This window comes from Haliotis cracherodii, unplaced genomic scaffold (assembly GCF_022045235.1).
Source record: "Haliotis cracherodii isolate W230 unplaced genomic scaffold, xgHalCrac1.p SCAF_8, whole genome shotgun sequence".
Lineage (NCBI taxonomy): Eukaryota > Metazoa > Mollusca > Gastropoda > Lepetellida > Haliotidae > Haliotis > Haliotis cracherodii.
This window is the reverse complement of record NW_027266341.1, coordinates 46,903,426-46,913,612: the sequence shown is the minus strand read 5'-3', so window position 1 is coordinate 46,913,612 and position 10,187 is coordinate 46,903,426. Positions and strand designations below refer to the sequence as shown.

At 38.4% G+C, this 10,187-nt stretch overlaps 1 protein-coding gene across 1 annotated transcript; it reads left to right on the top strand.

Moving 5' to 3' along the window:
- Window positions 1-201: 201 nt before the first annotated feature.
- LOC139451015 (epithelial sodium channel subunit beta-like) lies at window positions 202-9,232 on the top strand. The gene is made up of 8 exons (XM_071232833.1): window positions 202-359; window positions 1,393-1,954; window positions 2,231-2,329; window positions 4,017-4,197; window positions 4,539-4,598; window positions 4,958-5,120; window positions 8,720-8,811; window positions 9,081-9,232. Exons 1-8 carry the CDS (start codon window positions 202-204, stop codon window positions 9,230-9,232), a joined length of 1,467 nt encoding a protein of 488 aa, XP_071088934.1.
- The last annotated feature ends 955 nt before the right edge of the window (window positions 9,233-10,187 follow it).

Genomic DNA, 10,187 nt, shown 5'->3' with positions numbered 1-10,187 from the left:
GACTATACCATCATAACCAGCAGCTGAATCCGCCATCAGGCCATATGGAAAAAATCCCATTAACCAGTTTCAAGAACACAAAGTAAGGGTAAACAAAGATGTATCGATTGCTAGATCTATAACAATAGTGACAGAACCATTTTGACCACACTAGTGATCTGACAGCCGACCGGTGGAAGTCTACAGCACCATGTTGTAACAATGTCAGCCAAGGTTGCATCCTCGGACAGGGGAGTAGGAGGGACAGATAAATCTTCATCTATTGACAACATTGGAAGTCTTTGGACTGATTTCACACAGAATGCAGGATTCCATGGAATCAATAAACTCACACCTGGACATAACTACAGACTAAGATGGTGAGTAGAGTATATTACATGTCCCAAGTGTAGAGACAACATGTGAATACATTGGACACAACATGGATCACTGGCGTGTCAGTTTATTGTAGTGGTAAGAGTAGCTGTCTTGCTGCCATCAGTTTTGGTCCTAATCAATGTGCAAAATCATGGCATGAAATTACAGGTTACAATGTGATGAATCATCTAAACCCTACTTTTAATGCATACAGATATCATGGAATGTGTATTGAATATGTACATTCTGAGATAACCGTATTTTATGGAAACTCAATTATAAGTAGTCCCTTTCGCGTGTAATGCAAACACGTTGTCGAACCTTCGGGTATATTCTAGTCACTTCTGAGTAATTGACTTGATGGCTAACAATGGATCGTCAATGGTTTCATACCCCAAATCGGTACAAAATAGAAAGACAATCCAAACTGTTTAACGCTGTGATAAAGTTGAGATTTCACATAAAGTGAAGTACATGCATCATTTGATGTAACGCATACTTAATTCGCATCACAGATTTGCCTTGTCGCTGTGAAGGACATCTGTTTGCTTTTAGTAATCCCTTGACGAAACAAACGTGACGTTTCGTATTGTAGTGTAGCTTCCCGTTTATAAAAAAGCAAGATGGATTGTCGCGAAAGGAGATCACTAACAAACTTATAAAGTTATCTGTTGGTAATTGTCTTTTTATCTAGATACTAGTTACGCCACTGTCTAAAAGGAAGGTTTCGGTTGGAACTGTATTGACTGTTTTTAATATCCGACTTACCGCTCAACGAGATGGTGACGCAATAAATTAATATGCACATTGCAGGAAAATGTTCAATGTTTAGATGCCGTTTGTGAGAGACAAAATGATTATTTTACTGACAGAACTTACGAATGACTTATCATAAAGACATTACCACGCTTGTATATTTTGGAATGGTAAATATCCTGTGTCAGGAATTCTCATGGAAACTAATACAGGGAGTTTGTTACTCGTACGCCGAATCAAACTCATTATTTTTCTACGTACACAACTTTGACATTACAGTGTTACATGGACATTTGCAGTCCTGGTGATGTCAGCGTACATGTCCTATTCTGTAACGAAGGAGCTGATGAACTACTACAGATACCCAGTGATCACCAATACGAAGGTGGAGGTGCTCGAGGAACTGCCTTTCCCAGCTGTCACCTTCTGCAATCAGAGTCCGTTCAACCTGAGCAAGGTTAGAGCAGCTGATCCTCATCTTGAGACATACGTCAATAAAGTCAGTTTGTTGGGCCAATTTACAGGACCCTTAAACTGGAGCGAACCTGGATTTGATCGGCCTATTTATCGAGAGAGTCAGACCCTTGACTGGTGGAAAAACATTCACATGAGCCCAGAAGAAATGTTGTACATGTGTTTGATGAATAATGTTCCATATTGGCCATGTTGGTCGTCGATGAAACCTGTGTTCACCACTTTAGGCTACTGTTCCACTTTCAACTGGAATGCTTCTGATGTAACTAACGTGCGAGTAACTGGATCAGAAAACAATCTTCTTCTTTATGTCAAAGTTGATCAGTCAAACTATGCGCTTGGTCATCAACTTTCATCTGGGATAAAGGTGCGTTATAGGATACATGACAAGGCACAGAAAAAAAGTTTGTATTCAACGGATATTTTTTCAAACATTACATTTAAACATTGAACAGGAAATCGTGTGTAGACTGACGAAAGAACGAGTAATGAACAAACACTGAGTATGAATTCCTTAACTGTGAATAACATGGGTTTGTTGAGATTTTGAACATTATTTCCCACTACATACATACTATATTTGGATCGTAATCGTTATAAGGTATTTTGTGTATAGTCAGTAACTATTTTTCAATTATTAAAGGTTATCCTGCACGATCCGCGTATCCATCCCGATGTTGCGGGTACCTCTTTCCTGGCAGCTCCAGGTTCAACAACTAATGCTGTTGTTCAGAGATCAACGGTACGTCATTTGAATCGTAGTTCGCAGAATGTTAAATCCAGTGTTTATGATTCTGGTAAAAGCTTGCCAGAAATGGTGAATTGGTTGATAGTGTTACCTCCATGGGTGGGTGTAATCGTGCTCTCACGGCTGTTGACCACATGTTGGCCTGTTCTGACTCGAATATTAGCAGGTAGTCTTGGAATGCTGCTTATTGTATTAACATTTCAACTTTCATCTGTCTTTGACGTGGTCTTATTAATATATATTTCTCTCGCTGTTGTGAGTAACTGTTTAACGCCGCTATATACAGTATTTCAGTTCGATCACGACGTATCTACTTGGTTCGGGAACAATATGACATATCTCATAGATTAAAGGAAAGATAGACCTTCAAATGAGTTACAAATGAAGATTTCGTTTGAAATTTGATGAAGTATTGAGAATTGATATAACAACTTGAGCTTGGATAAATTACTGACATATATTTCTCCTGTATTCATAATTGGTGTTTATGTAATCACATGAATAATAAATTATCTTCATTCATCTGGTAGTTAATTATTAACATATTACTACACAAGATATGTCTTGGGATTTGTAAAGATTTCATTCAATCATAAATCCTTATCCTACGCTGGTTATATTTTATAAAAAATCTATACATGCTTTATTAATTAATTATTGTTAGTGTAGCCTGCATATCATGAATAAGGACGACATCAATTATATGATTTCATATTACTTTTGCTTGTGCGATATTGTGCGAATTGAAAATAATAACAAATTAAATGTCATCATCACAGAATATATTTAAATACGCAAAGAATATGTAATCATGCCATAGATAGAATAGTTGTGGACAGCACCAGACCACTTCCGGCCTATGTTAATTCTATAGAGGATAAGGTAGCCTTTCAAGACCTACTTCCACGTGCTGGTGATGTCAGAGGGAATATGTGTGGCCTGGAGTGATGTAACGAGGTAACTGATAGCGTCTGCGCCCACCATTTACCTTCATTTTGAATTTCCTACAAAATAGAATAAACAGTGTTTGGGACTTTGTTACAACATTAAGTATAAATTACACAACAAGAATATCCATTCTCTCATTCTCTCTCACATCCACCTTCGGAGTTCCCGTTAGTAGAAGGTTGCCTGGATGTCCTCACCATCACATTGTTTCACACGATGGACTGGCTTGAAAATATGTTGACCTACCGGTTCCCATACACAAGACACGGTAACGGTGGAGTGTGATAATCAGTGATAATCAGCAGTATAAAACTTGAATTTGAACCTCAACCCTTTATTTCAATAAGGTAGCAGAACTTACAATTCAGCACAGAAAATAACAAGTCATACAACCTAGTAAATAACAACTTCTGGTTTATTGCATTTAGCGACGTTTCGATGTCGATTTATAATCGTTAGCAGGCTGGAGTGCTTCAACCAAGTTACGATGTGATTAGCAGCAGATTAACATTAACAATTATTGGATAACAAGTAGCACAAAGATAATTGGAAGAAATCAGGTATACAGTCAGAATAACAGTACGCAGGTAAATAAGCCAGATATTCAGTAAGGATTGAAAAGGATTGAACAAACTGATTGGTATACTAATAAAACTAGTTGAACAAGCTGATTGAACACAAATAGTTCATTTTATACCAAACCTCGTAAATGACATGTCATGTTCTGTTACAGTACCAGTACCTACCTCCGCCCTACCAGGCCTTCAAGAACCGAACATGTGTGGACACACTGGCTCCTTCATTTAACAACACCCTGCAGTACTTCGACACCTACACATATGAAAACTGTCTACGAGAGTGTATGACAAAGATAACATACGGCATATGTGGCTGTATCGCATTTGCCGATAATGGCAAGTTCATAAATCATGCAAAATACAAATAAGAATGTATTTAGATAAAAGAGAGTTTTCTTCGATGACGTTATTATCTCTATATTTGTTATGCATTTTTTCTGGAATTATCATCCTTTCCAGTTGTTATAAGTAAAACGGATATGACTTTTAGTACTTGAAGGCTAAAAAGGTAAACACTATTTGACTATTTCCTCGTGTTCCACTGAAATACACTTTCAGCATGTCTTGCCTGCATGCATATTACTGTGTAAGGGATTCCACTTAAACACTGTGTTCGTATGACATATGTAAAATGTGATATTTGTGAGATTTTCAATCGTGCTTGTCTTTATTTGCAGGAACTATTGGACAATATTGTTCTATTTATAACTTGACGAACTGCTATAATCCAGTTTATGGTAAGTACGAAACCGTATATCCTATTTCATACATTTATCTGCCACGTATGTTACTGAAATGGGCATGGGAAAGGAGGATCTGTTTCGTATGTATGTATGTATGTATGTATGTATGTATGTATGTATGTATGTATGTATGTATGTATGTATGTATGTATGTATGTATGTATGTATGTATGTATGTATGTATGTACGTTTGTGTGTGTGCGTGTATATATTTACTTTTTAATGTTGTACCATGCATTGATATACACTGGCATTCTGTGAATCACTACTGCCATATTGCATCACAGGATCATAATCGTTATTATCTTGTCAAAGATGAAGAAAGCATTAAGGTATTACTCCTCACATTTCAGGATTTGTGATGAGGAATGCGACGATTCGGAAAGAATGTGCTTGTCAACTTCCCTGCTCATTCGCGACTTATGATGTTAAGGTATCAGCTTCAAAATACCCATCAGATGTCTCTGTGAACATGCTCCTGTATCTTAAAATTGCTCCAGATGAGGCATATATCAGGTAATTATTTCACGTGCAATTCAGTAATGAATTATGTTGCTTTTGCTATGGAACGTTGCCCAGGATCCGATCACTGTTGTTTTAAATCCAAAATTTCAATCTTAATCACAAGAGATGCTTAACAGATGTCAGCAGAATACTTGCAGAGAACAGGGAAACAATCACTGGAAATTCTCATCCTATACGTCGCTAGTCAACGTCACTTTTCGGATATTGCTGTGTATATCAAGTGAGTTGACAAAATAGTACGGTAACCAACCATTTGTTTTATTTGAATGAATAGGCGACAATCGATAACCTGATTGATGGTGTGCCATCGTGACTCGACTGCATTGTGTTGGTCAAGGGGGATATAACTCCTTCCGCGGAAATATAAACCTTTGTTTCTGAAGATCTAAGAAGCTTTCGGTATGAAAGAACTATAATTGTGCTGGTAGGAATGGCAACTTTAGAATCGTCACTCATATTCCCCAAAATATGTCGGTGGAGAGTTTAATTTTGTAAACATGAACAAACACACCACAAATTCACTCATTAAGAACATATAATTCACAGTTATTTCGTATTTTTAAATATAACGTACATAACTATCGTTCTGCATTTCAGCCGCTACGTGCTTTCAGGCTATTACTTGACTAAGGCACGTGTGGTCAGGATCTGAGGATCGTCGCCTTACATCCCGATTCTTAACTTTCTCTCATAAACCCTTATATTACAAGGGTAACGTTTTTTTCCAGGTCACTATCATTAGCACAATCCCTCATGCTTCTGCAAATGATAATGCGCTAGAAAGAAGCGATACCGATAATATCAGCAATTATTTCTAATTATACCTTTACATGATCACGACCCTAAAACTCGACTATACAAAGAAGCAGGAACTTATGTCAAGCCTCTTAATGTGGCGACGTTTTGTTTGTTTGTTGTTTAACGCCGCACTCGGCAATATTCCTGCTATATGACGGCGGTCTGTCCATAATCGAGTCTGGACCAGACAATTCAGTGATTGATATCATGACCATCGACACACGCAATTGGGATTCGAGGACATGCATCAACCAAGTCAGCGAGCCTGACCACCTGATCCCGTTAGGCGCCTCTTACGACATGCATAGTCGCCTTTTACGGCAGCATGGGTTGCTGAGACCTATTCGACCCCGGGTCTAATCAGGCGACGTAGTCAACAGAGAATGTGAAGATTATCTACAAACTTTCTAATCATGCAAGGTGAACATTGTACTTACACGATTTCGGCTGAGCTGTCACAATTTAGGAATTGTGGACAGCGCGTGGACGGCAGTTTAATATTCCGCGGGAATATAGAAAATGTAAGGCATGCAACTTATATAGAACGATGAATTCCACTACTTGCTAATATGTCGAGCCTATGTTCAACAAATGTACCTCAAATCAAATATATTATATATACCCAAATATAAAGAGGTTTGGCATACTGTTATCATCTCCAAGCCCAAATATGGTTAGTTATATTTCACAGCAACGTGTTTGTAGAATGAAAATGTGGAAAAATCTTATATCTTTAGTTTATAAAGAAATCTGAAATACAATTCTCAATATGTTATATGTGTAATGTCCATCTGTTACATGAATGTAGTGCATACTCGTTTGTACATTGCCATATGCATGTATACAAAAGCCTGTTGCCTTCACATACTGAAATATACTCAACAACAAAAGTTCCTGTGACACCAATATTTTAGTGTATTTTTCAAAACGTCACAAAAACGCAACTGCTACAGAAAAGCATGCATTCCATGCAAAAGTTGACTTTTATGCAAGCCCCATGCATTTCACTACCCAAGAATGGGTACAAAAACATGTGCATCTTCCTGACAACAATCACTCAGAAAAACAACAAAATTACGCAATTATTCAACATTACAAAATGCCACGCCTGTCCGAAAATGAGCGTCTGCGAGCCATGGGTATGCTTGAAGCAGGATCGAGTCAACGTGATGTTGCAAGACAACTTAACGTCCACAGAAACACCATTTGGTGTTTATGGCAACGTTGGCAACAGACGATTGCAGTCAGAGATCATCATCGGAGTTGCAGACCACGCGTAACCAATAATCGACAAGACAACTGGATTCGAACAACACACCTACGAAATCGATTCCAGCCAGCAACAATCACTGCAAGAAGCATCCCTGGCCTTCGACGAATATCTTCACAAACCGTACGTCGTCGCCTCAGATGTGCAGGGATTGTCGCCAGAAGACCCGCCAGACGTCCCATTTTGACAGGAAACCACCATCAAGCACGTCTACAGTGATGCAGATAGCTTCTACGCTGGACGGCCATGAAGTGGGGACAAGTTCTATTCTCTGACGAGTCTTGTTTTCACCTCAGCCACAGCGATGGACGGATTCGAGTGTACCGACGTCGAGGTGAACGTTACGTCAATCATTGTGTCATGGAAGAAGATCGGTGCGGCAGCGTTATGGTATGGGGTGGGTTTACAGCAAGAGAGAGGACCCGTTTGATAGTGGTAGAGGGAAATCTCAATGGACAGCGCTACCGCGACGAGATCATCGGCCCTGTTGTTCTACCGTTTTTGCGTCGTCATGACCGAGGTATTACCTTTCAATTTGACAACGCATCTCATATTGCTCGACTTGTTCAGGAATCTCTTCAACTAAACAACGTGAATGTCATCAACTGGCCGACTCGCTCCCCTGATCTCTCACCAATCGAGCACATGTGGGATGAGATTGATCGGCGCCTTCGACGTCAACCACGTGTTCCACATACACTCCAGGAACTTCTAAACATGCTCCAGCAGATAAGGACAGATATCACACAGGACTTTGTGCGACGCCTGGTCCATTCCATGAGACGAAGGAGGTGGACACACACGCTGTTGATTTGTAAATTACATTTTGGCATGTTCATGATTTTTTATCAAATCACGCATTTTCTGAAGTCAGGAAGGCAAATTAAACCATTTGAACACTTACAGGAATCTTTTATCTGTTGCAAACCGAAATTGTTTCAGATTTTGTAAAAAAAACCCATAACTTTGCATTAAATCTTATTCAATGTCACATGAACTTTTGTTGGGCAGTATAGATATATCCGTGTGATACTTGCAGATATACAATAGATTACGTCCTGTAACTTCCGTTACCCCATTTAACCTTGCAAGTCGACTCCGTCATCAACGTCTGTTTTAGGAGATAACTGTACGTTGACATTGTAATTAACAGTGCAATGATTGAGAGTGCCTGAATCGATTGAATCTTGCGCCTGTGCCGAGTTTCGAAAGGCATCTTAAACGTGTTACAAGATTGACCAGCCATCTGGAATCCGTCAATTTGTTTTGTATAACTCACTGCAGCTTCCTTTTCCGTCGTCATATAGCTGGAATCTTGAAAGGTGCGGCGTTAAACAATAACCGAGCAAATCTAAACTGGTGAACTGAACATCTTTGACCCACAACTCTTCAGTTGACACGTTATGTGCCCGTTTGGACATCCAAGATGACAGACCAGTATCAAGTGATTACGATATATCGTAAGCGTTTTACGATAAATCTATCTATTTTTATCACCAACATAATTATTATATAATTTCAGAGAAAACTATCTTGAAATTAGGATTTTCTATGAGAACCTGATGGTTCATTCGACAGAGCAAACTCCCCAGTACACAACTGAGACTATCATTGGTAAGTATACATACGACATATTTAGTGCTGCTACCAGTATTACTAAGTTACATCAGTCACGTGAGCACTGGGAAGTACAACGATAACGGAATATATCAATGGCATGATCCAGTACATGGTATATGCTATAAATGAGGTACCTGTGTTGAGACAGCTTGTAAACCAATATAGGCGCAATATGTCCATTCGTTTATGTTAGATATTCATAAGCAAGTGTCGTACTTATCATGCAAGGAGTCCTTTACCTTGATATTTTTTTGTGCTGCCAGGTAACCTGGGAGGTCAGATGGGCATCTGTCTCGGAGCGAGCATCCTGACTCTCACAGAACTGGGAGAGTTCCTCCTCATTCTTTGTTTGACCCTCTTCAGAAGATGTAAATATGGGGGCGAAATCAAGCATATCAAACCTACTCAACACTGAAAAAATACAATACGTGGCATTTAGACGATATCCTTGAGGACCGGACCGGGTTGACTTGCAACTCCTTTATTCTTTCAATGCGATGTTTCGGTTCAAGTGTTGGTACCGGCAAGCTAAGATTACATATATACTTAGAGATGACCCATAACAACAAAGGCACAAATGATGACAAAGGATGGAGCTTAGGGTTTGATTGCTGAACTGAACTGAACTTTATTACTTTTAGACCGTGTTCCATTAAAAGAACATATACATATACAGTACAAGTACAGACTTCAAAGTACACGCAGTTTTGCAACATAGTAAATAATAGTTCAAGATATATATTAGAATGCTATCTAAATCTTTGCATTAAAACTTTACACAAGTTACTCTGCACTGTTAGTGACAAATTGCAAGGCAAATTCGGAATGTTGGGATATTAACGATAATATAATGGGATACAGATATTCCTCCCTTCTTTAAGGAACGGGCAGATTAATTGATAATGAAACTTATCACCGATATCTCTTGTATCACATAATGGACGGAATCTATTTGTTAATTGTAATTTGTTCCATCTGCATTTTTCAAATGGAAGTCAATGATTTGAAGTTCGAAAAAGACCTATTGGTCATAGTAATTCTGTATAAATATGCATGCATGCTCGGCCAAGATATTTCTGTATATATTCTATATTTTTATGTATATGTATTATGCTGTTGAAATAATGTTGTACCTCTGATGCCGCTGATAGCGGCCGTAGTGTAAACACAGTTCAGTTCCGTTCAGGTATTATATATTAATTATCCAAAATGTGAAGATATGCATAAAAATAGGAATATTAAAAAATGATTAATACTTTGTATGTAGTAAATTTTATAGTAATTTCTATTTCGTTTCTCAATACTTGTAGATATCAATCATGAAATCTTGAGGAAATAATATAACATTATTTGTCCAGAACGTAGTAAAA

Excerpts from the sequence above, each read along its gene's own strand:
- LOC139451015 (XM_071232833.1), top strand. The coding sequence starts at position 202 with ATGTCAGCCAAGGTTGCATCCTCGGACAGGGGAGTAGGAGGGACAGAT. Across the intron at positions 1,955-2,230 it reads AACTTTCATCTGGGATAAAG|GTTATCCTGCACGATCCGCG; the intron begins GTGCGTTATAGG and ends CAATTATTAAAG. Across the intron at positions 4,599-4,957 it reads CTGCTATAATCCAGTTTATG|GATTTGTGATGAGGAATGCG; the intron begins GTAAGTACGAAA and ends CTCACATTTCAG.